Source organism: Culex quinquefasciatus, chromosome 1, assembly GCF_015732765.1.
Source record: "Culex quinquefasciatus strain JHB chromosome 1, VPISU_Cqui_1.0_pri_paternal, whole genome shotgun sequence".
NCBI classification, from domain to species: domain Eukaryota; kingdom Metazoa; phylum Arthropoda; class Insecta; order Diptera; family Culicidae; genus Culex; species Culex quinquefasciatus.
Genome location: NC_051861.1, coordinates 30,772,770 through 30,799,234, shown reverse-complemented (window position 1 = coordinate 30,799,234; position 26,465 = coordinate 30,772,770). Strand labels below are relative to the sequence as shown.

The window sequence follows — 26,465 nt, the reverse complement described above, 5'->3', positions numbered from 1 at the left end:
TTCGAATCCCGGGGTGGATTGAAGCTAAGGTGTAAAAAGAGGTTTGCAATTGCCTCAACAATCAAGCCTTCGGACACTTAGTTTCGAGTAGGAATCTCGCAATCGAGAACGCCAAGGCAATGCTGTAGAGCGAATAATTTGTTTTTTTATCTAGCAATTCGCCAAAAAACCGTCAACCAATTTTTGATCTTTAAAAAGCGAAAATTCTAAGGTTGGATTTGTTTTGTCAGAGTAACACAATGTTTGATTTTGTTTTGATATTTTTTTTTCAGGAGTCAATTTAAGTTGTGTTTCTTGCTAACATATTTTATACGTTTTATATCAAATTTTCAAAGAAAAATATTGACCCTTGAAATCCATAAATTCGGAACACTGTTTTCTTGCGGATGAAAACAAACATTGATTTTCTCCCGGACTACATATTATTAACAAAATAATGACTTCACACACTGGAACCAATGAAATTCAAGCTTAGTCAATGGTCTAATAGCATTTTTGTGAGAATATCAGTTAAATTCAGGTGTTCCACAATTGTACACACTTCCATGGAAGGTACAATAACATCCCACAATTATGGAACAGTTAATTTGGAGGCAGTGTTTTGCTGTTATGAATAAAATAGTCTAGAAATGCAATTTTTGTTGTACAAGTACTACTTTTACTAGCGGAATAGCAAGAGAATGTCCAAATAAAGGTCCGAAAATAGTAGGGTCGCCAGAAAAGATGCATTTGGCATGCTATTGACAGATGATCACAAAAGTGTTCCAAATTTGTGGGTGTTTCGAATATGTGGGATGACTGTACTTTGTACTGTAAATCTAGAGGAAATCCAGGTTTTTCGTGAAATGTGTGGGCCAAACTTGCCTTGTGTTTTCTCAGCTTGTTGTTTTGCATATAAGACATTTATGTGAAAATTGGCACTATAGATTGAATGGGTTTCAATTCGTTATCAAAAAAAAAGTTTCTTATTATTTTTTTGTTATCAAATTTGATCACCGTCCTATTTTATTGAATATCTCATGGACAGCCTAAAGTACCTGTCATTGTACTATTTTGAAAGGTCATTGCGGGCCGGAGATTGGGCCTGTCGTAAGATTTCGGTTTTAAATAAATCATAAACATTCACAAACACGGAACCATAGTTTTGTAGAACTGTCTTTTATTCTCACACATGTAAGTTCCCAAAATTGGTTGGCTTAGCTGCTAATCGACGCCATTCAGTCCGTCATGGTTTATGTTCAGGTAAGTTATCTCAAATATTATAATTCGACTGCTGCCCGCAGGGCAAAAAAGGTTCGCTAATTTGTTCCATTTGTTACGCTCTTTTTGTACAGGGTTCCTAAACGGGTAGAAATTGTCAACCTACTTTTGTGTTAAAGATATGCTCGAACGCTCAGGGAGGGGGTAAATTTTATTCTGCTGGCTGCCTGTTTGTAAAAATTTGCACTTTTGTCGATTTGTGGTTGGGTTCGTTAGGGTTCGGTTTGATGGGCCAGGTTTACGGTTGCAGGTAGTTGCCCAAGGTTTGGCCGGCGACAGCAACTAACTTCGCCGTCTTATTCACAACAGTGTTGCCAGCAGTACGGTGACCGCAAGGATGCCCAGCTGGCTGGACAGGACGCGGCCCGAGCTGGCCCACTTCAGGCCGGAAAAGTTGATGTTGGGTAACCGTTGCTCTGCGAAGATGGAATCGTTAGTTTGAAATTTAATGTTTGAAATAATGATGAAATCATACCTTTTAAAAAAAACGCAAATAAACCGAAACAAACTCAACCGTTTAAAAATTAAAGTTAAAACATTGAAACATTAATAAGACACAGGAATAACCGATTCTAAAAAATAAAAATAAATAAACAAAACAAATCAAAACACCAATCAAAGTAGGCCCCACTCACCATACAGATTCAGTCTTGATTCGGCGTGGCCAACTTTGTTCGAAGCCTTGCAGATGTAATCACCGTAGTGGGAACTCTCCACCGAGCTGATCTTGACCACCGAAGTGGTCACGTCGTCCGGCTGGCCAGTCTGCGAGATGCTGTACGAACCACCGTTGTGAATCTGCTGTCCGTTCTTGAACCACGAAATCGCCGGCGACGGGAACGCCTGCACGATGCACTCCAGCTCAATGTCGTACTCCACGGCCTGGGCCACCTTTGGTCGCGGAACGGAAATGACCGGCGCAAACTCCACCTCCAGGTTGATCGTCCTCGAGTCCGCCTTTCCCACGCCGTTGTCCGCCAGGCAGTAGTACGGACCGCGATCTTCCTTGGCCAGCGAGCTCAGCGACAGCTCGTTTCCGCTGAACGAGTGTCCTCCAATCGGGAGGATGGCGTTGTACTCGCGCTTCCACGTGATCGATGGTCGCGGGTAGCCTTCGGCTACGCAGGACAGCTTCACGTCTTCGCCTTCGGCCTTGGTCACAGTCGTGGACATCAGGTTGTCCTGCAGGATCGGTGGGTGGCGCACCTGGAGTTCGACGGTGTTCGTCACCTTGCTGGTGCTGTTGACCTGGATCTGGCACTCGTACAGGCCGGCATCGGTGTTGATGATGTCGCTGATCTGTGGAGGAAATGTTTTGAAAATGTATTGACTTAAATGTGGATTAATAGGTTATATGTGAGTGATTCCATGTCAAAAAGGGAATCTGTAGACATGTTATCCTACGCGTTTTAAGCCATTTTTGCGTATATGGTCCCAATTTCCCTCGATAATGACATTTGAGAAGGGCAATTTTTTAAACTTTGTTTGCATTTCGTAGTTTAAATATTGGTAAAAAAGGCAATCTTGTAGGAAATTTGACGTGCTGTCTGAAAAAATACAACTCTCCATAAAAAAAACACTAATTAAAACGTTTTTAATTCGACGTCCTAGACCCATCTTCACGTATACCTATCCACTCAGAATCAAATTTTGAACAAATGTCTGTGCGTGTGTATGTCTGTAAGTCCGCGCACCGAAAAATGCACACTCGATTGTCTCCGGACTGGCTAAACCGATTTGGGCCGTTTTGGTCTCATTCGATCCGTCTTGGGGTCCTTTAAGACCCTTTTCAATATTTTGCAGTTTTGAAAAGTATTTTAAAAGATATGCTAAAAAACGATTTGTTAAATGTCCAGCAGATTTAAAAATAATGGTTTATGTGAGATATTAGAAAGGTAAAAAAGACCTCTCTAACGAATCCAAAACTTTGCAGATCTGACAACCTATCCAAAGTTGTTGTTATTTATACACTTTTCAGAGGCCAGATCTCGAATATTTTGATGAAAACGTTGCCCGGATCTGTCATGCGACCCATTGTTGGATGGGTAATCAATAGACCTTTCCAACGCGCCCAAAAGATTGAAGATCTGACAATCCTATCAAAAATTTTGAGCACTTAAGTGTTCAATACACACTTTTTATGAAGCCCAATCTCAGATATTTTTTTATAAGAATTGGATCAAAATCTGACAACTCTAGCAGTAGTATATTAATGAAGAAAGGCATCAACCACCTTAAAATGGATTAAGCAAGGTTTTTTTTTGTTAGGAATACTTGTATACTTTTCCAGCCTATTAATCATTACTAAATAACAATACTGAAAAAAGAACTCTTCAGTGCACAGTAAAAAAATATGGTAATATTACATCTGGGAAAATGTGTAATTTAACCTTTTTTTTTACAAAAAAGGTGCAGGTGGTTATGTTACACATGACCAGTATGACAAAGAACTTTGCAAGATGATTGTTGTAATTTTCGATTAGAATGTCCGGTCCAAATTTCACCCCTTATAATTAACGTCCTATCAAACTAAGGAGACGGAAATTGCAAGTGGAGCTGAAATAGAAATCGAGGTGAAATCAATTGACTTTCCTTCATCATTCGAAATTTACCAAGATGCGGGAATGTTTTTGCAAGGCTGTTGCAAGCAATCGGCGGCAGTAAGGGAAATTTGAACAGCTGACATAAAAACTGCCCTTTAAAGGGCTTTAATTGATTACGAGATAGTTATTCTAAATTTCCAGAAACCGATTTTCGCAGCGGCACAAAAAAATGTGCATCGCAGTAATATATTTATTACTTCCTGCCTAATAAGCAATTTATTTTAACTGCTTAACTTCAGATAATGGCCAAATGCAACTTTTTATGTTTAGTATCAAAACCATAAAGTTTGATACCCATATTGCCCCAACTCTTACGGTTCGGCAAATGTCCCCCATCGGAACATCCGCGGGGCCTCCGGCCACTCCGGATTGTGGCCACTACTGCCGAAATGTCAAATTTCATGTCCAGTATCAAAAACCATAAAGTTTGATACCCATATTGCCCCAACTCTTACGGTCCCGAATATTTCCCCCCATCGGAACATCCGCGGGGCCTCCGGCCACTCCAGATTGTGGCCACTATTGCCGAAATGTCAAATTTCATGTCCAGTATCAAAAACCATAAAGTTTGATATCCATAATGCCTCAATTCTTACGGTCCGGCAAATGTCCCCCCATCGGAACATCCACGGGGCCTCCGGCCACTACTGCCGAAATGTCAAATTTCATGTCCAGTATCAAAAATCATAAAGTTTGATACCCATATTGCCCCAACTCTTACGATCCGGCAAATGTCCCCCCATCGGAACATCCGCGGGGCCTCCGGCCACTCTGGATTGTGGCCACTACTGCCGAAATGTCAAATTTCATGTCCAGTATCAAAAACCATTAAGTTTGATACCCATTGTAGGGTTCAGCGCGGGGAGTGTACTGCTTTCTGGCAGCACTGCCATGAGGAGAGGAAGAATATGGAGAGGGAGAAGAGGAGCGACTGGGGGAACGGCGAAGGGGGTCATGAGAGAGCAGTTAGCAGCGACGGACGCGAAGTTAACAAGCGGGAAATAAACGTTGTGATCAAAGGCTGATTAAAGGTATTAATTCTGAAGAGTAGTCCGAACGGGTCCCTCACAATTCTGGCGACGAGGGTGAACTAAAGGTGAGCTAATTTGTTCGATTTTAAGAATGTTAGAACGGTTTTTCTGGTCGCTTGAGGTTTGCCAAGATGGCTGCCTCGGGCTGAAGATGCCGATTTCTTCACATAAAGGTGTGTTGGTGTGTTTTCAAAAAGAAGGGGGGAGAGAGAGACGTAAATGTATTCGTTTTCTCTCCCTGGTGTAGACAGCAGACTCTGAGTGACGGAATGTCATTCCTTGGAGTGCGTTTAGTGATGCAATCAATTCAAAGCTCTGTTTTTATTTTATTGTTGACGTATGACTACAACGTTTTGACGTAGGATAAGAATTTGGTGTTTATTTTAAATAGTTTGATTCCTGATGCTTTTCAGGGAGTGGACAAAATGATTGTTCACGGGTAGAATGTCCCTGTAACAGTCGTTACAGGTGGTGGACATACGTTGTTCACGGGTAGAATGTCCCTGTAACAGTCGTTATAGGTGGTGGACATACGTTGTTCACGGGTAGAATGTCCCTGTAACAGTCGTTATAGGTGGTGGACTTAAGTTGTTCACGGGTATAATGTCCCTGTAACATTAGTTACAGGTGGTGGACTTAAGTTGTCCACGGGTATAATGTCCCTGTAACAATCGTTACGGGTGGTGAATTGAAGTTCTTCACGGGTAGAATGTCCCTGTAGCTGTCATTACAGGTGGTGAACATATTGTTGTTCACGGGTAGATGTCCTTGTAATATTTTACAAGTGGTGACAACAATTTGTTGTTCACGGGTGTTTCTGTGACGGGTGTTACAGATGTTCGTTCGTAGACATTTAGAATGTCGAATTTTTATTGAATTAGCAAAAGCTGTTGTAATACAAGTGAATTTAAAACGATCATTAATCGGAGTTATTGTGTTTTTCCAGATGGAGGACGCTCGGCCGGTACCACAGTTTCGCTGTGAGGAGATCGAGAAGAACCGTTTGTACAACGAGTGGAAAATTTGGAAAAGAGCTCTCGAGTGTTATTTTGATGCGTACGACATTAAGGATCAAAAGAAGATGCGGGCTAAGCTTCTTCATCTTGGAGGACCACAACTACAGCGCGTATTCGAAAACCTACCCGATCGTGAGAATTTTCCGGTGGTATCCACCAAAAAGAAGAAATGGTACACCGTCGCAATAAACGCTCTCGACGGTTTCTTTCAACCGTGTCGTCAAGACTGTTTGGAGCGGCACAAGCTAAGACAACTGAGACAAAAAGAGGGCGAAAGGTTTGCAGATTTTCTGCTGCGGTTGCGCCAGCAGGTGGCTGACTGCGGGTTCGAGAAGTACGCTCCGGAAACAAAGAATGTTCTCGTGGAGATCTTCTTGATTGATGTCATCGTCGAGGGTTGCACATCGCCTGAGTTGCGTCGACGGATTCTCCAGCAAGATCGTACGCTGTCCGAAATTGAAACGCTCGGAGTTGCGTTGGAAGGTGCTGAGCTGCAGGTTAAGGACTTTAATGCTAAGCCTGTGGAACCCGTCACGGAGCAGAAGGCGTTCAAAGTCACAGTTAGGCCAAAGCCCTTTCAACCGGCCTACCACAACAGCGGGAACTTTGCACGCAACAAAGCATCTCCATACCCTCAACGGGTTATCCGGTGTTTCAGTTGCGGAAGACCCGACCACCTGTCCACTGACCGAAACTGCCCGGCGAGGAACATTCGGTGCCGCAAATGCAAACAGATGGGACATTACGAACCCTACTGTCGTCAGCGAGAGAAGAAGTTCATCAGGCGACAGGATACCCACCAGGATACTGCATCATCTCGGAAGGTGCACCTGGTCGAAGAAACGAAGGTCAAAGCGGAAGCGGAACAACACAACGGCTCAACGAAGACTTATTACACGTTCTTCTCCGGGAACGAAACGAACGTTGTGCTTTGCACCGTTGGCGGTGTTGAACTCGACCTGCTCGTTGACTCCGGGTCGGATGTTAACCTGATTCCAGATACCGTATGGGAGTCCTTGAAGCAAAAGTCGGTGGAAGTTCGTCAGTGTGTGAAAGGATGCATGAAGGTGTTGAAAGCTTACGCGAGCAACTCCCCGTTGGCAATTCTCGGTTCATTTGTTGCTGAGGTGAAGGTTGGACAACGAGCAGTACAAGCGGAGTTCCATGTTGTTGCTGGAGGTCAGCGATCTCTTCTGGGTGATCGCACATCGAAGGAGCTGAGGATTTTGAGAATCGGAGTCGATGTTTGCAGCGTGGCCAGCGCCATGGAACCGTTCACCAAGATCAAGGACGTGCAAGTTCAGATCTTGATGAACCCGGAGGTGAAACCAGTTTGTCAACCCATCCGTCGAGTCCCAATCCCACTTGAAGACGCAGTTAACAAAAGTTGGACCAGCTTCTAGCGAAAGATATAATCGAAGTCAAACACGGTCCTGCGCCTTGGGTTTCTCCGTTGGTAGTGGTGGGAAAAAGTAACGGAGAACCGAGAATTTGCCTCGATTTGCGTCGCGTCAATGAAGCGGTGCTTCGCGAGAGACATCCGATGCCGGTCGTAGATGACTACTTGGCACGGTTGGGAAAAGGGAAGTACTGGACGAAACTGGACATTAAGGATGCGTTCCTGCAGGTCGAGCTGGCCCCGGAGTCACGCGACATCACCGTGTTCGTTACGAACAAGGGGTTATTTCGTTTCAAACGTCTCACATTTGGCCTAGTGAATGCCCCGGAGTGTTTTCAAAAGGTCATGGATCAAATTCTTGTCGGCTGCGAAGGGGCGTTCTGGTACCTGGACGATGTCATAATCGAAGGCAGTCGTCGTGAAGAACTCGAAGAACGTGTTGCAAAGGTAATGTGACTTTGTGTGCTAGTCGCGTTTCTTGAAATGACTGTATCAACCTAACAGGACAAATAAACGATGAATTTCTATTATTTTGTTTCATTAGGTCCTTAGGCGATTCAAGGAACGAAACGTTGAGTTGAACTGGGACAAATGCGAGTTTGGGTTGACAGAAATCGAGTTCTTGGGACATCGTATAACTGCTGACGGTATCGTGCCTACCAACGACAAGGTGAAGGCCATAAAATCATTCCGGCGGCCGGAAAACGAAGCCGAAGTTCGGAGTTTTTTGGGCCTGGCCAACTACCTTAACAAGTTTATACCCGATCTGGCCACATTGGACGAACCGCTGCGCATGCTAACACGGAAGGACAGCAAATTTGTGTGGTCGGTGGTGCACCAAACGGCATTCGACCGCATCAAGGATGCAATTGCGGACGTAATGAAACTGGGATTCTTCAACAAAGACCAAAGAACGACGGTGATGGCTGACGCAAGTCCAATAGGGCTGGGCGCTCTGTTGATTCAAACTGACGATGCTGGCAACAGCAGAGTAGTTACCTGTGCTTCGAAGTCCTTGACCGATACGGAACGGAGATACTGCCAGACCGAGAAGGAGGCGTTGTCTCTTGTTTGGGCTGTCGAAAGGTTCCAGATGTACTTGTATGGAAGACGTTTCGATATTCTGACGGATTGCAAGGCGTTAGTGTATCTGTTTACGGAACGATCGCGACCGTGTGCTAGAATAGAGCGCTGGGTACTCCGTCTTCAAGCCTTTGAATATCTGGTCAGCCATATTGCCGGAAACAGGAACTTAGCAGACGTGTTGTCACGGTTGAGTACAATAGTGCCGGTTCCGTTTGACATCAGGGAGGAGTTGTTCGTTCGGCAGATTTCGTTGTCAGCCGCCACTGCTGTTGCTTTACGCTGGGAAGAAATCACGAAAGCATCGCTGGAGGACCCGGAGATTCAGGATGTTCTGGAGTGCATTGACAATGGCAACATCTACCAGATGCCAATAGCATACCGTGTTGTCGCAAATGAGTTATGCCGATTTGGAGACGTACTGCTGCGTACGGACAGGATTGTTGTTCCGACTGCGCTTCGGGAAAGAGTTGTCTGCATCGCTCATGAAGGACATTTGGGCATTCGAACTATGAAAGCTCATCTCCGGAGTGCGGCGTGGTGGCCCAAGATGGATATGGCTGTTGAGTCATACGTGAAGAGATGTCGAGATTGTCTTCTCGTTTCCTCTCCTGATCCACCCGAACCTATGGTCAGGAAGGAGTTGCCAAGCGGACCTTGGGAGGACATCGCTATCGACTTCCTCGGACCCCTGCCCAACAAGGAGACATTGTTGGTGGTCGTTGACTATTACAGTCGATACGTTGAAGTCTGTGAAATGAAGTCTACCACCGCGAAGGAAACCATCGCACAGTTGAGTAAGATTTTCTGTCGGTTTGGTGTGCCCAATACCATGCGAGCCGATAATGGTCCTCAATTGAACGCATCTTGTGAGGAGTTCACCAATTTTTGTGGTGGGGTCGGGGTAAGGTTGGTCAACACTATACCATACTGGCCACAGCATAATGGTGAGATAGAGCGACAGAACCGGTCATTCCTAAAACGAATGAAAATCGCTCATGAGGCGGGTCGCGATTGGAGAATGGAGCTTAACAAATATATTCTCTCGTACCACGCCACACCTCATCCAACCACTGGGCGTTCTCCAGCCGAGCTCATGTTTGGTCGTAAGATCCGTTCTAAGTTGCCACAGCTGCCACGTGAAGCGAGCTTTGATGAGGAGGTACGCGATCATGATAAGCTGCAGAAGGAGAAAGGTAGAGTTTATGCAGATACGAAGCGTAAGGCGCGCACGAGTGAAATTGAGGTTGGGGACCGAGTTTTGGCAAAACGGATGCGTAAGGACAACAAACTATCTTCAGATTTTGGGCCGGAAGAATTTGAAGTTATCCGGAAGAGTGGCGCAGATGTGACGGTGAGTTCAGCGCAGGATGGTGTGCAATACCGCAGGAATGTCCGACATCTCAAGAGAATCCTTAAAGGAAGCGAGGATCAAACATTCCATCCAGCGAGCGGTGACGAAGGTCAAGATGAATCCGGATCGACAGAGTACCCAATCAACCATGAGGAGCAGAACACGTCGTTCGAGCAGGCTGCCAGTTCGAAACGGGCAAGAAGAGAACCGACGAAGTTCCGGGACTATGTGGCTCATTGAGCTTTTCAAATTTTAAACAAGGGGAGATTGTAGGGTTCAGCGCGGGGAGTGTACTGCTTTCTGGCAGCACTGCCATGAGGAGAGGAAGAATATGGAGAGGGAGAAGAGGAGCGACTGGGGGAACGGCGAAGGGGGTCATGAGAGAGCAGTTAGCAGCGACGGACGCGAAGTTAACAAGCGGGAAATAAACGTTGTGATCAAAGGCTGATTAAAGGTATTAATTCTGAAGAGTAGTCCGAACGGGTCCCTCACACCCATATTGCCCCAACTCTTACGGTTCGGCAAATGTCCCCCCATCGGAACATCCGCGGGGCCTCCGGCCACTCCAGATTGTGGCCACTATTGCCGAAATGTCAAATTTCATGTCCAGTATCAAAATCCCTAAAGTTTGATACCCATATTGCCCCAACTCTTATGGTTCGGCAAATGTCCCCTTATCGGAACATCCCTGGGGCGCCCGGCCACTTCAGGTAGTGGCCACTACTGCCGAAATGTCAAATTTCATGTCCAGTATCAAAATCCCTAAAGTTTGATACCCATATTGCCTTAACTCTTATGGTTCCGCAAATGTCCCCTTATCGGAACATCCCTGGGGCCTCCGGCCACTCCAGATTGTGGCCACTACTGGCGAAATGTCAAATTTCATGTCCAGTATCAAAATCCCTAAAGTTTGATACCCATATTGCCTTAACTCTTATGGTTCCGCAAATGTCCCCTTATCGGAACATCCCTGGGGCCTCCGGCCACTCCAGATTGTGGCCACTACTGCCGAAATGTCAAATTTCATGTCCAGTATCAAAAACCATAAAGTTTGATACCCATATTGCCCCAACTCTTACGGTTCGGCCGATGGGGACCCCCATCGGAACATCCGCGGGGCCTCCGGCCACTCCAGTCCAGGTTCCAGTTCCAATGATCGACTCCCGCGACTGGCATGTCTTAGCTGGTCCTTGCCTCCAAGCCATCTGCTCCCGGACCTCCAGGCCGTCTGCTACCGGGCTACCAGGCCATCTGCTTCTGATGTGTTCTCGTCGACGTCCAGCAACAGAATGAATTTTCGGGACCGACCGAGTCGAGTTTTGTTGGCTCGTCGACGATCCGAAAATGATGAGGTGGAGTGGGGGTGATTTTAGATACATCAATCTCACGTCTCTCGATTGACTGATTGGGAAACGTTCGCTCATCCAACCAGCGTGCACCAAAAAGGGGGGAAATTTGCCGAGAGGGGAATTCGTCACGTAACGTTTTCGCTTCGCGAAAATTCTGGATTGACACCACGTATAGAAACCTTAGGACAAAGTTCTTTGTCAAAAAATAATACTGTGGGGATCAGCCAACAATCCAGAGGTCGAGAGGGATAATGCACCTCCTACTTTTCTCGTTGTAATTTTGGAAGGCTGAATATTACCTGTTTTCACGCAGAAAAATATTTTGTAGAATCAGCCTGTACGAGGTTTGATTCAACAAAATTTTTGTTGAATATAATCAACGCCGATTTTGCATTGAAACAAACCTTGATTTTCTTAATTCTACAAAAATCTTTTGTTGTTTTGAAAAAGTTGCTTTGACGTTTAGCGTTGATTCAACAAAAATCTTGATTTTCAAATCAACAAAACGTTTTGTTCACTCATTGTTATCCGAGCATTCGTTGGTGAAGGTTGTCTGAATCAACATGACTCGTCGCGTCCCGGCGCAAAACGCCGGCAATATTGCCCTACCTGCGGTTCAAGCAGGCAAAAAAGTGGGAATTTCCAAAAGGAAGGTTGAGGCCTCAACTGATGGCCAAAAACCGGGGATTTCCAAAAGGAAGGTGCTTTTGGAAGTGACATCGAACAGCAAAAAGACGAAAAAGAGCGACGGTACTGTACCGATGGATGAGGAGGAGGAGAACTCTTCGTCGCACGAGGAGCAGCTATTGAAGAACAACAAGTTCGCTGGACTGCCTGACGAGGACCAGGTAGCGGAAGCAAAGGAGAATGAAGTGAAACAGCGAAAGGAGAAACTGCCTCCTTTTTATGTGAGGCAATCAGCAGCAACGATCGACTTTCGAGCGGGGCTGGTTGAACTCATCAAGTCTGGGAAAGTCCTAGGCAACATTCGTCTGTGTCAGGACGGATTTAAGGTGCTGGTGCAATCCAGGCAGCACTATCAACTGGTCAAGGATTACTTGACCGAAAACGAGGCGGAGTACTTTACCCATGATGTCGTCATGGATAAGCCGTACAAAATCGTCGTCAGAGGTCTGTACGACATGCCAGTGGAGGAATTAGCTGCCGAGCTAAAAGTTTTGAAACTGGATGTGTTGGCCGTGCACAAAATGAGCCGACGCAACAAAGACATCAAGTACCGTGACCAGCTCTACCTGCTGCATTTGGCTAAGGGATCGACGACGCTTCCTGAGCTGAAGGCAATCCGAGCGGTTTTCAACATTATCGTGTCGTGGGAGCGATACCGACCAGTGCATCGTGACGTCACACAATGCTTCAACTGCCTGGGCTTCGGGCACGGAGGTAAGAACTGCCACCTGAAGCGTCGTTGCGCCAAATGTGGTACCGATGCGCACATCACATCCCAGTGCATCCAAGATTCGCTGGTGAAGTGCCTCAACTGCAACGGTGAGCACTCGTCAACCGACCGAAAGTGCCCCAAGAGAGCTGAGTTCGTGAAAATTCGGCAGCAAGCATCGACGAAGAATCAGCCTCAGCGTCGTAGAACTCCTCCAGCCCTGGTGGAGCAAAATTTCCACCTCTTCAACCGCGACGCCAGGTCCCGAACTTGGCACCGTTGCCGTTGGATCCCAGGAAGAGAGCTGAGATGAATCATCCACGGCCGGGTTCCAGCCAGGAGCCGAGACCGCCACCACCGGGCTTCAGCCAGGAGCCAAGACCAACCCAAGAACCAGCAGTTGAGGAAAATGGTAATGATCTTTACACCTCAACCGAACTCCTCAATATTTTCAAACAGATGTCCGCTGCACTGCGTGGATGCAAAACCAAGACCCAGCAGATTGAAGTGCTGACCTCGTTCGTCATCCAGTATGGATCGTAGGTCCCTCAAGCTGCTGAATTGGAACGCTTGCTCCATTAGGAGGAAGAATTTAGAGCTGGTGGATTTTCTTCGCGAGAAGGAGATCGACGTAGCTGCCATCACGGAAACTCATCTGAAGCCCGGTGAAAAAGTTTATCTGCAAAACTACAAGATCGCGACGCAGCTCGACAGGACCACCTCTGGAGGAGGAGGTGTGCTTGTCGCTGTTCATCGTGATCTCAAGCCACGCCGGCTGCCACACTTTAAGCTGGACATCATCGAGGCCGTTGGAGTGGAAATTCCCACTTCGGTTGGCCCAGTACTCTTCATTGCTGCATACTGCCCACGTCAGGTGAATGCCAGAGATGGTTCAGCAGCAAAACTGAAGAGCGATATCCAGAAGCTGACACGGCGGAGCGCAAAGTACATCATCGCTGGTGACCTCAACGCGAAGCATGAAGTTTGGGGCAACAGCAGGAGGAATCGGAACGGAGTGATTCTGCACAACGATCTGCAAAACGGATACTACAACGTTGTGAGTCCGGATCGTCCAACGAGGGTGGCTCGGTCTGGGAATCACTCAATCATCGACTTCTTCATTACCAATATGGCTGAGAACGTGGCTCATCCTGAGGTGTTTGAAGAGTTGAGTTCTGATCACTATCCGGTGGTTGTGGAGGTTGGAGCTTCCGTTACTCCGCAGCGGCAACCAACCCGGAAAGATTACCACAACGTTGACTGGCAGCAGTTTCAGCAAGTGGTAGACAGCAACATCGACTATGATCAACACCCGGAAACTTCTGCCGATATTGATCGTTCGCTGGAGGTGATCCAGCAGGCTATCAACCAAGCAGAGGCTGCCAACGTTCGGGAGGTTCCTGTTAATTTTAAGGTAACTGATATTGACGTAGATACTAAACACTTGATTAGACTTAGGAATGTTTATAGGAGACAATATCAACGGACTGGGGACTATGACAAAAGATTTCAGTGAACAATTTGAACAAAATCATACAAGACCGACTTGACAATATCAGAAATCAAGAATTTTCAAAACATGTAAGCCAGCTTGGGAATTATTCAAAACCATTTTGGAAACTTTCAAAAGTTCTTAAAAACAAACCAAAGCCTATTCCTCCTCTTATTGTTGAGGATTCTCCTTTGATTACATCCGAGGAAAAGGCAAATGCACTTGGGCTTCATTTTGTTAGTTCTCATAATCTTGGCGCTTCCATGACCAGCCGTAAAGAAACATCAGTTGCCAATAGTATTTCAACAATTAATAACTCTACCTTTGAATTTCCTGCAGATTCCCATGTTTCTGGTGAGGAAGTCAAAGTTGCAGTTAAACAAATGAAAATATGAAAGCTCCTGGCTTTGATAACATTTTAATCTGGTGTTGAAAAAACAGAGTGATCAGTTCTTTCAACATCTAGCCAATATTTTCAATAAATGTTTGCAACTTGGTTACTTCCCTACCAATTGGAAGCTGGGCAAAGTCATACCAATTTTGAAGCCTCAAAAGATCCAACATCGCCAACAAGTTATCGTCCCATTAGTCTTTTGAGTAGTCTGTCCAAACTCTTTGAGAAGGTCATCTATTCAAGGCTTTTGGATTTTACCAACGATAATAATATAATTTTGAATGAGCAGTTTGGCTTCCGAAAGGGACATAATACTGCTCATCAGCTTACGAGAGTAACTAAAATCATCAAGCAGAACAAGCTTGAGTCTAAATCAACTGCTATGGCTTTGTTGGATGTTGAGAAGGCTTTTGACAATGTTTGGCATGATGGTTTGATACATAAACTGTATTTATACGGTTTTCCAATGTATCTTATCAAAATTATCCAGCACTATCTTTCGGAGAGATCGTTCAGGGTTTTTCTGAATGGGATTGCTTCTGGATTATTCAACATTGATGCTGGGGTTCCCAAGGAAGTATTCTTGGCCCACTTCTGTACAATATTTTTACATCTGATTTGCCTACTCTTCCTGGTAATGGTGTGTTGTCACTTTTTGCTGATGACACTGCCGTTATTTATAAGGGTAAAATAACCAGATATTTAGTTGGCCGTCTTCAGAAGGGTCTTGACGTTCTTTCCGAATACTTTGGCGACTGGAAAATTCGCATAAATGCAGCCAAAACTCAAACCATCATTTTTCCACTTTCCAAATCGGCCAGATTTGTCCCAAAGGATGATGTTTTGATTAAAATGAATGATGTTTCGATACCCTGGTCAAAGGAAGTTGTCTATTTAGGTCTCATACTTGACTCGAAACTTTTGTTTCGGCAGCATGTAGACAAAATATTGAACAAGTGCAGCATTCTCATCAGGTGTTTGTATCCTTTAATTAACAGAAAATCAAAGCTTTCTTTGAAAAATAAGTTAGCAGTTTACAAACAAATAATTTACCCCGTTATTGAGTATGCAGTACCTGTTTGGGAGTGTTGCGCTAGAACTCATAAATTGAAGCTCCAGCGTGTCCAAAACAAGGTACTCAAAATGGTTTTGAATGTTCCTGGCTGGACAAGATCAAGTGAGGTTCATGAATTAGCAGAAGTAAAAATGTTGGATCAGAAGATTCAAGAAAAATGTTTGAAATTCAGGGAAAAATGTGCTATTTCTGAATACCCCTTGATTCAAGGATTGGTTTAGTTTATGGTAAGTTTAAGTTAGTTTTAGGTTAGGTTATGTTTTCTTGACATTTTTTTCCTCATTGTACCTAGTGTTACAAAAATGATAAATCATATACTTTTAAAGTTATGAAAATAAACAGTGTTTAAATCACGAAAAGCAAACTAAAGCTGAAGAGCCACAGCTGACCACTTATTATGTAAACCAAATGTAATTATTATAAGAAAGATTCAATAAAGTATATTTAATTCAAAAAAAAAAAAAAAACGTTTTGTTGATTCAAATATGCTTTATTTTTCTGCGTGTTATGACGTAATTTTACCTCATTTTAAACTGAAAAGTGGCATTATACCAGAGAAGTGGCAAAACTACAATTTTTTTTTTCAAACATATCTGATTTGTTTTGATTGTGAACAATTTTTCATTTTCCCCTAGTTGTAATGCATTTTGCCTCAATATTGTGGTGCATTTTGTCCCGTACGATTGTTTAAAATGAATCAAAAATGGCTTTAGAGATTTATACTTTCTAAACAATTTGGTGATTTTTAATTACTGTTCCCCGCTTGTGAAACGACGTTCCTACTTGGATCGCAACTCGAAACTGCTGCTCTACAAGACGGTGCTCAAACCGGCGATGACGTATGCATACCCGGCGTGGCACGATTGCGCTGCTTCACATCGGAAGAAACTGCAAGTGAAGCAGAACCGGCTGCTGAAGATGGTGTTAAACCTGGATCCCTTCCACCCGACTGACGACGTCCACAGGATGGCGAAGATGGAGCTGATTGACGATTGGCTTCTACGAGTGCTTCCAAAGTTTTGGATGGGGTGTGCCACCTCAGCTAACCCTCTGCTGCAGCGGATGTCCCATGATGTGATATTAGAATAAGAAATACCTCCTTTCCTCTAACTATCCCTATCTATTAGCAATTTCGAAGGTTATTTTGTAACTTTTTTCCTTCCCCTGCTCAATTTTTCTCTCGTGTACCAGTAAACTCTAACACCGTTTGAATTAGTCAGCTGTTGAAAGGAACCCCATATCTCAGCTTAAGATAATTACTGCACTGATGTTTTTGCCAAAACAATCCAATAAATGAAATGAAATGAAATTAATTACTGTTCTCACATGGATTCCTTAGAGTACTATTTGTTCTAGAACATTTCTACAAAATTACAGAAGTACTGTTTTGGTTGAAGAATTACAGTTTTACCTAAAAGGGGTGCACCCCTCTCCCCGTACGTTGAAATTTTGTGTATTTTTCAACATAAATCACTAGACCATAGAGCAACTCTCTACGAAATCGGCCGATTTCGACCATTTTTATTTTTTGTATTTTTTGATTTGGCTCAAACTTTGTGGAGGCCTTCCCTATGACCAAATATGCTATTTTGTGTCATTGGTTCACCCATACAAGTCTCCATACAATTTTGGCAGCTGTCCATACAAAAATGGTATGTAAATATTCAAACAGCTGTAACTTTTGAGTGAATTTTCTGATCAATTTGGTGTCTTCGGCAAAGTTGTAGGTATTGTTGAGGACTTTTGAGAAAAAAATAGGTACACGGAAAAAAAAAATTGCTGATTTTTTTAACAACTTTTTTTTTCATAAAAACTCAATTTCCCAAAATACGTATTTTTTGATTTTCGAGATTTTTTGATATGTTTTAGGGGACAAAAATCCGCAACTTTTGAGCCATAGAGAAACATGGTCAAAAAATCTGCCGCCGAGTTATGCCTTTTTGAAAAAATAGTGATTTTTGGAAAAAATCGAAGTTTCATGCAAAAACAAGTTTGACATTATTTTTTAATGCAAAATTGAATTTGCAATCGAAAAGGTCTTTACAGATTTTTTGATTAAGGGCTCCGTTTTCAAGATATAGCCACCGAAAGTTTGATTTTAGCGAAATATTTGTAGTTTTTCGATTTTTAAAAATAGTAACCATGAGTGACCATTTCTAAAAATATTTTTTTGAAAAGTTCAGAAAATTTGCTATAAAATTGTCAAGAGACATTGAAGATTGGACCTCTGGTTGCTGAGATACAGCGGCAAAGAAAAGAAACACGAAAATTGAAGTTTTCTAAGTCTCACCCAAACAGCCCACCATTTTCTAATGACGATATCTCAGCAATTAATGGTCAGATTTTCAATGTTAATACATGGAACATTCGTGAAATTTTCCGATCTCTTCAAAAAAAAATATTTAAAAAAAATTTAAATCGAGACTAGCATTTTAAATGGGCGTAATATTCAATATTTGGCCCTCTTAAAATGATAGTCTCGATTTCAAAAATTTCAAAATATTTTTTTTGAAAATATCGGAAAATTTCACGAATGTTTCATGTATTAACATTGAAAATCTGACCATTAATTGCTGGGATATCGTCATTAGAAAATGGTGGGCTGTTTGGGTGAGACTTAGAAAACTTCAATTTTCGTGTTTCTTTTTCTTTAAGCCGCTGTATCTCAGCAACCAGAGGTCCAATCTTCAATGTCTCTTAGACAATTTTATGGCAAATTTTCTGAACTTTTCAAAAAAAATATTTTTAGAAATGGTCACTCATGGTCACTATTTTTAAAAATCGAAAAACTGCAAATATTTCGCTAAAATCAAACTTTCGGTGGCTATATCTTGAAAACGGAGCCCTTAATCAAAAAATCTGTAAAGTACTTTTCGATTGCAAATTCAATTTTGCATTAAAAAATAATGTCAAACTTGTTTTTGCATGAAACTTCGATTTTTTCCAAAAATCACTATTTTTTCAAAAATGCATAACTCGGCGGCAGATTTTTTGACCATGTTTCTCTATGGCTCAAAAGTTGCGGATTTTTGTCCCCTAAAACATATCAAAAAATCTCGAAAATCAAAAAATACATATTTTGGGAAATTGAGTTTTAGTGAAAAAAAAGTTGATAAAAAAATCAGCAAATTTTTTTTTCCGTGTACCTATTTTTTTCTCAAAAGTCCTCAACAATACCTACAACTTTGCCGAAGACACCAAATTGATCAGAAAATTCACTCAAAAGTTACAGCTGTTTGAATATTTACATACCATTTTTGTATGGACAGCTGCCAAAATTGTATGGAGACTTGTATGGGTGAACCAATGACACAAAATAGCATATTTGGTCATAGGGAAGGCCTCCACAAAGTTTGAGCCAAATCAAAAAATACAAATAAAATCCATTTCCGGTTTTGGTAGAGAATTGCTCCATAGATTTTTCAAAATGTGAACAATGTGCAACGTGACATTAAGCAACGATGAGCAGTGTTGGGCCAACAATGTCAACACACACTCCGTTTTGCCAATCGTGAACATTCCCCGTTGCAAAGGGTTGTTAATTAGATTGCTGTCTGCGCAGCCTCCAAACCCAGAACACCTATGGAGTGGGTGCTGGCAAGCGTCGAGGGATTTGGCCAATTCCAATTCCAAAGGGGGGGAACCAATGCGAACAATACGGCCATGCGCTCATAATGGAGTTATTAAAATGCATAATTGATGAGTTGCTCTTGACATTCGAACCGGAACCGTGGTTTCGAAAGCAGCAACATTTCGAGGGTGATTGGTCATGGTCCGATGCGAATCGCGTTGAAGAATGGCATATTGCAATTGTATCAACGGTAATTCGACAAAAGGGACGCCATTGTTGAAGGGTTTTGGGACGGATACAGGATATTATTGTTTAATTTAAACCAGCTATTTTATTAGATTACCGTCAGATAGGTGTTCAATTAAAGGCTTTTCTTTGTTTGGTGAAATTTCATTAAAATTCTCAAAGTCCTTACCGTCAGCTTGTACTTCATGGTGTTATTCTCCTTGTCCACGTCGACCCGGAACCGTTCCTCGGCGACGGCCAGCGTCGGTCCGAGGGAGATGGTGTTGACCTGCTGGGACCGCTCGCGGTTCGTCTTCTGCCATCCGACGGTGAACTTGCCCACGTTGGTGATGTCACACTCGAGCGTAACGCTTTCGCCGATGTCCTTGATCTGCTCCGGGCTGATGGCGGCGATGGTCGGGAAGGGCGGTTGCTGCTGGGCATGGCCTGTGGGATGGAGGGGGTGAGGAGAGGGTAAACAAAACGCGGAAATGGAAAAGTAAATGTTGATTTAGTGTCGATTTCATTAGCATGGATAGAAAAAAAGATGGAGCAGGAGAAGAATGGCAGTGCAGAATAAAAGTTTCAAAATATAAAACCTTTTAAACTTTTCTGCCCACCATTGAAAAAACGGCTAATATCCACTTTCGGCAAAAACGAGATATTAGCACCAGGTTGTAGAGGATGTTCCAACGCATCTTCTGAAACTTTAATTTCACTAAAATAGTGTTTAGATTTGGCTGCCGATGCGAAAAACCAAACGGCTAATATGCCACTCTTATGGGAAATTGCCTTGACGGAGATTTGGTAACAAACACTAAAACGCGTTTTTCTCGGAATACTTGATTTGGCATAATAGCCAAATTTTCAATTATGGGCAGTTTTGATCCAATTATGCTTCGCAGCATTATTAAATCACTATAAAAATTAAAAAGTACCATGCATGTAAATAAAAACCTTTAATTTGAAAAGCTATCCATCATTTTTGCATAGTTTGAGATATTTTGTCAATTTTGGTAAGAAGAGAAACAAGAGTTTCCAAAATGAACGCTTGTTCACGATTTTATAGCTTATAAGTGCTCTATAAACTGCTGTCCTTATCGAAACTTTTGTTTCGGTTCACCTCAATTGACGGTACTTACAAATTGCAACACAACTAATACAGTAAAACCTCTTTTTATGCAGTGCGTTACGATTTTCTAATTTGTTTTAAATTGTAAATATCTAAAAAAAAACATACAAACAATAAAAAAAGACTCATGCACTACAGTTTGAGATAAGCAAATATCACTTTGAGGTACAGAGAAACCAATTTTTACGCGCTGGCGTTACGCTTTTTGTTTCGTAGATTTCCCTTAAACCATACAATATTTTTGCAAGCTTCAAAAAGCGTTTTGTAGATCTGAACAAAACCTACAAATTGCTTTAAAAACATTGCAAAAATGTAGCGTTGTTCCAGAGAAACCTACGAAACAAAAAGCGTAACGCCACCGCGTAAAAATAGGTTACTCTGTGCCTCAAAGTTTCGTTTGCTTATCTCAAACTGCATGAGTCTTTTTATTGATTATATGTTTTTGTTTTTGATATTTACAATTTAAAATAAAATAAAAATATTTGTTTTGCCAATTAGACCTACATTTTACAATGCTCAAAAGTCTAGATTTTGAATGGACCTAAAACTTTAATTTAGTCTTCATCCACCGTCAATGTAGTTCCAAGCTATTTATTGCTTTACTAAATGGTGCGATAGTTTGAGTAGAAATTTATGACTGTTTAAACATTAGTGCTCAAACGAAACAAATGTTAACGAATTAACCTCGCGGTTAAATTTTCACAGTAGGCCTGGCATTTGAACTGAAGGATGTTAGAACTGTACGACACAGCATTTTACAGGATGTTGTAAAATTTGATAAGGTCAGGTTTGATTAGATTAGCACCCAAACGATCAGCATCATTTGGACTCTATTTTTCTCTTTAAAATCTTCTGACTTTTGGTAGAAACTATAACATTAGAAGCGGTAAACAAGATTTTACTGTTTTTTTTTTTAAATTTGGCAACCCTTATTGAAAATTGAACTACAAAAAGTTAAGATTTAATTAAGACCATGAAGAGCTTTCCCGGGCAGACGGTAATAACAAAATTAATAATATTTCAATAACAAATCCTGTTAAAATAACAAAAAGTGTTATTATTTTAACCTGAAGTTCAACTTCAAGAAGAAAAAATAATAACAGTTTCTGATAAAATAACAAAATTTGGTATTGAAGTGATATTATATTGAAAATGTTTAATAACACGCCAATAAGAGGAAATGTTATACATTTCAAAACTCTCCTAATAACAAAATTTGTTATTCGTTCGGTATACTGACTTAGAAATAAAATTACCACAAATCGCACAAATGGAAAAGTTTCTAAGTGTCCATAACACAATCTGTTATTATTTTTTCTTTTGTTAAATATGTTTAGATCTTTGGGATAATTTTGTCTAATTTCGTCGGGGTCAATATTTTGGCCATGAAATGGGGTCCTTAAGCTAAAATTATTCTAAAAGTTGAAATTTTGGAAGTTGATTTTTAAATTATTTGATATACCCCTAAGGGACTTTGCTAAAATTGGCTAGAACTATGGGATAATTTTGACCAATTTCGTCAGGGTCATTATTTTGGCCATGAAATGGGGTCCTTAAGCTAAAATTATTCTAAAAGTTGATATTTTGAAAGTTGATTTTTTAATTATTTGATATACCCCTAAGGGACTTTGTTAAAATTGGCTAGAACTATGGGATAATTTTGACCAATTTCGTCAGGGTAATTATTTTGGCCATGAAATGGGGTCCTTAAGCTAAAATTATTCTAAAAAGTTGAATTTTTAAAAGTTGATTTTTTTTAATTATTTGATATACCCCCTAAAGGACTTAGTTTAAAATGGTTAGAACTATGGGATAATTTTGACCAATTTCGTCGGGGTCATTACTTTGGCCATGAAATGGGGTCCTTAAGCTAAAATTATTCTAAAAGGTTGAAATTTTGAAAGTTGATTTTTAAATTATTTGATATACCTCCTAAAGGACTTAGTTTAAAATAGTTAGAACTATGGGATAATTTTGACCAATTTCGTCAGGGTCATTATTTTGGTCATGAAATGGGGTCCTAAAGCTAAAATTATTCTAAAAAGTTGAAATTTTGAAAGTTGATTTTTTTTAATTATTTGGTATACCCCCTAAAGGACTTAGTTTAAAATGGTTAGAACTACGGGATAATTTTGACCAATTTCGTCGGGGTCAATATTTTGGCCATGAAATGGGGTCCTTAAGCTAAAATTATTCTTAAAAGTTGAAATTTTGAAAGTTGATTTTTTTTAATTATTTGATATACCCCCTAAGGGACTTAGTTTAAAATGGTTAGAACTATGGGATAATTTTGACCAATTTCGTCAGGGTCATTATTTTGGTCATGAAATGGGGTCCTTAAGCTAAAATTATTCTAAAAGCTGAAATTTTGAAATTTGATTTTTTTAATTATTTGATATACCCCCTAAGGGATTTTACTAAAATTGGCTAGAACTATGAAATAATTTTGACCAATTTCATCGGGGTCATTATTTCACCATGAAATAGGGTTTCAAGCTAAAATTAATCCGATAAATTAACTTTTGAGAGTTCTTTTTTTTTATTTTGTTATATTCCCTAACGGAATTGATTTATTTATTGAGAATTTTTGAAGTGTGAATAACAAAAACTGTTATTATTTTCACAGAGCCAGGAAGTCGGAGCTGACGTTGAAGTTCGAGCTGGAGTGTGACCTCGGAGACTGCATCGGATTCATCTAATTTTCAGCAACTTTTACTTGGAGTCGGAATCTGTGAAGTCGGGTATTTTGGAGAGCTAAAGTCGTCGTTGACGTCATATCCTGCATCCAGAGTCGGAGTTGTCTTCAAAGTATGGATTCAAAGTCGCTTGGAGGTACCCGACTCTGCAGCCCTGACTAGTACAGAGGAGTTATGGCAACTGCAGGTTTATTTGCAAATTACAAATAAACCAAAACAATAACTTTTTTGTTATGGAGACATACCAGTTCAATAACATTTTTGTTATTATGCTGCTCCACCTCTCCGCACAAAATAACAAATCTTGTTATTCCTTCATGATTCCTTCTGTGTTATTGGTTTGTTATTGCAATAACAACATAATAACAGTTTAAGTTATTCTTCGAACAAATCTTTGTTATTGATTTTTGTTATTTTAACAACTAATCCGATCATCCCAATAACATATTTCGATCTTCTCACAATATCAAAAACTGACCTTCCCAAGTTATTTCCGTCTGCTCGGGTTAACCGTTCCATAACTTATTTTTCTAACAGCATATATAAATTCAAATTACAAAGGTCTCTTTGAATTCGCGTGAATACTTACTACTTATTTTGTAAATAAATGCTATTTACTTGAAAGTATATTTTTTTAATTATTTTTTGTTTTTAAAAATATGTTAACATTTTTCTTGCTGTTTTCATACAAAATTTAAAGGATGAAAAGATAAAACGATTTTTTTTAAGTTTGAATCTCGTTTCATTTTCGTTCTTGAGCAACATATTAAATAAATATAACTAATTCTATATTTTTTTGTGGATAATACTTAAGTATTTTATTAAAAATTCAAATATATCGATAGTTTTTGTAGTTTAAATGTTTTTAATTTTTTTATTGTTTTAATATTGAATGTGTTGTTGATCCTTAATTTATACATTGCTATATTTTTGGATTTCTGAGTAAAAAGAAAACTTCAACTTCAATGTTTTCAAAAGAAAATCGCTTTTTTTGCAGCATCGTTTTTTTTTTGGAAGATCAGTTTGCTTTGATTATTTTTATTTTTAAAACTTAACAAAAACTCCAAAAGATATAATAGGGAAAGTTGCAATAATTAGAAAAATGCATAAAATCATACATAAGTGAGGCAACATATCAATTGACGCATGAACTTTATAAAAATTTTGATACATTTAATTTGCTTGTTGGTTTATTAACGTCTTTCAAAAAACATGGATCGCAAGCTTAAACATGAGTCAGGTTTGAAACGCTTTTGGATTCGTACTTCCAGATCAAAATGAAATGATTTTGCACGATCCGATTCAACATTTTCTATTTAACCTTCAAAAGTCTATGCCTACACTGTTTAAACAATACATTGTTGAAAAGGTTTTCAAATTGCATTGAATTTCGAATCAGAACTGAACTTCACTAACGCCGACAAGATCTTAAGTTACCAAGAATGCATAAAATTGAAGTTTACCGAATTCATCACTCATTTTCTAGTACCCTCATCTAGGGTGAATCGGGACACATGGGGTGAATTGACACAGCAGTTTTAGCCATGTTGTTGTACAATTTTTGATTATTGGTGATTGGTTTCAACTAGAACATACACAGAACCACAAAATGCTACATCGGTTTCCAAATTTGAAGCTTTTAGGTGCTCTAAAAACTGCCTCTCAAAATTAAGTGGGCTACCATGAACTATGTTGTTTAATACAATTCTGCTTATGTTACGGTATAACTACATTAACTTTTCAATAGGTCACAATGTTCAAACCTGTAAGAAACTTTCACTTTGATATTGTATACAAAATTTACATCCCTCCATGTACCACCATCCAGAGCGATAGCTACTGATACTTTTGCAAACAAAAAAAGAAGTTCAAACAAAACCACTCTCGATACGCATCCGTCCGGAGTTGAACCCGCGTTGTCTATCTCTGCCGTTGTTCCCTTATCACCCGAACCGTATTCTGCCGAACCCCCGAAACAAGCAAAAAAAAAAGTTGGCACGTTTCAACCGTCGACGGTTTCATTCATCAAAAAAGCATCCTCCGGCAGCTTGAGCCGGCATCAACATCTCTTACTCATAATCACAAGGCTGCCATGGTAACACACAAAAACACACACACTTACACAGGTGCACTGCGATCAGGCAAATTATTAGCAAATCCAACTGAAGCAGCCTCATTGCGATTTCCTAGGACACACACTCCAGGCACGAACTGAAACGCCTACTGCGGCAAGCTGGAGTGGGTAGCCGGGACTTTGCGGGAGTCGGAGAAACCGGCAAAGCCTCCTGCGTAGCAATCGTAGGGTAATCAACGGAGCGTTCCTCACGTTCCACACAAACACACAGGGAAGAGATTCCTGGGACTGGGAATGGGAAGAACACTGGAATTCTGGTTCAGAACACTAAGCGTCTAAGAACCACGCGATGTAACACGGACGAACGATGGAGGAGAACTGAACTGATGCTGCGAGAATTCGGGGACGGGCAGCATGGCACAGAGAAACTGCTGTATGATGTTGCGAGAGAGAGGAAGAGAGTGATCGAGAGAAGGAGAAATTGAGAGAGAAAGGAATTACTACCACCAAGTTTAAAAGGAGGAATGTGAGAAGATGCATAGTGAAAAGTATTGTTATAGAAGTGTGACGGCATTTATTTTTTAGCAGTATATATTTTTTTCGGTTTAAGAGCGTTTTATTAAGCAAAATTTGCCGGAATATGGTCAAACAATCACTTTTCTGAAAATTCCCATATCAAATTCGATTTTAATGGAAACTTATTTGGATTTGTTAGTTCGACGCTTTCATGATAACTTATCGCACGTGCATTTTAGACAACATTGAGTTAAAACGTCATTTTGTGCAGCTCACAATGCCTGACCTTTACAGATCTCCAAAATTTGATTTCAATCCCAATCTGATGCTATCTTGACCCACCCTGAAAATTGATGTAAGTGCGACAACTCGCCAAAGGGATTTCAGGTCAGAACGCGTTTGACACACGTACATGCCCGACTACCGTGAACATTTGTAATTATAACTCGGGACTCTAGCAACCAAAATCAGCCAAACTTCAATGCACGAATGGTCAACCAAACAAAACGTGTTTGTTATTGTTTACATTGCGTGCTCTCGTTTTTGTTTATTCGAGGTCCAACATTGAAACGCGTTTTTTTTTTTCAAAGCGTCACAAAGCAACGTTTGACAATTTAGCATGACTGCGTCGGGATCAATTCTTATTTTTCGGTTTTTAGTTTTTCTGTATTTTTAATTTTCAGTTATTTAGATCAGTAGTGTGGTGCTTGTGGGGACACGCAGTCCTTTTTTTTCGTGTTATTTTCCGTCTCTTTTGTGTCGCTATTTGTACATGGGGTGATTGGATTTCTTCTTCTTC

At 41.0% G+C, this 26,465-nt stretch overlaps 1 protein-coding gene across 2 annotated transcripts; it reads right to left on the bottom strand.

The window, feature by feature from the left end:
* Positions 1-1,139: 1,139 nt before the first annotated feature.
* LOC6044612 (lachesin) lies at positions 1,140-25,550 on the bottom strand. Of its 2 annotated transcripts, XR_005276517.1 has the most exons (5): positions 25,199-25,550; positions 19,439-19,695; positions 1,896-2,559; positions 1,736-1,832; positions 1,140-1,676 (listed from the first exon to the last, which is right to left on the bottom strand). XR_005276517.1 is itself a non-coding variant. In XM_038248317.1 (4 exons), the coding sequence occupies exons 1-4, from the start codon at positions 25,251-25,253 to the stop codon at positions 1,561-1,563; spliced, it is 1,092 nt and encodes a 363-aa protein (XP_038104245.1). In that variant the 5' UTR covers positions 25,254-25,550; the 3' UTR covers positions 1,140-1,560. The 2 variants fall into 2 exon arrangements, 1 of the variants encoding a protein (XP_038104245.1); XM_038248317.1 differs by lacking the exon at positions 1,736-1,832.
* Between the last annotated feature and the right edge of the window lie 915 nt (positions 25,551-26,465).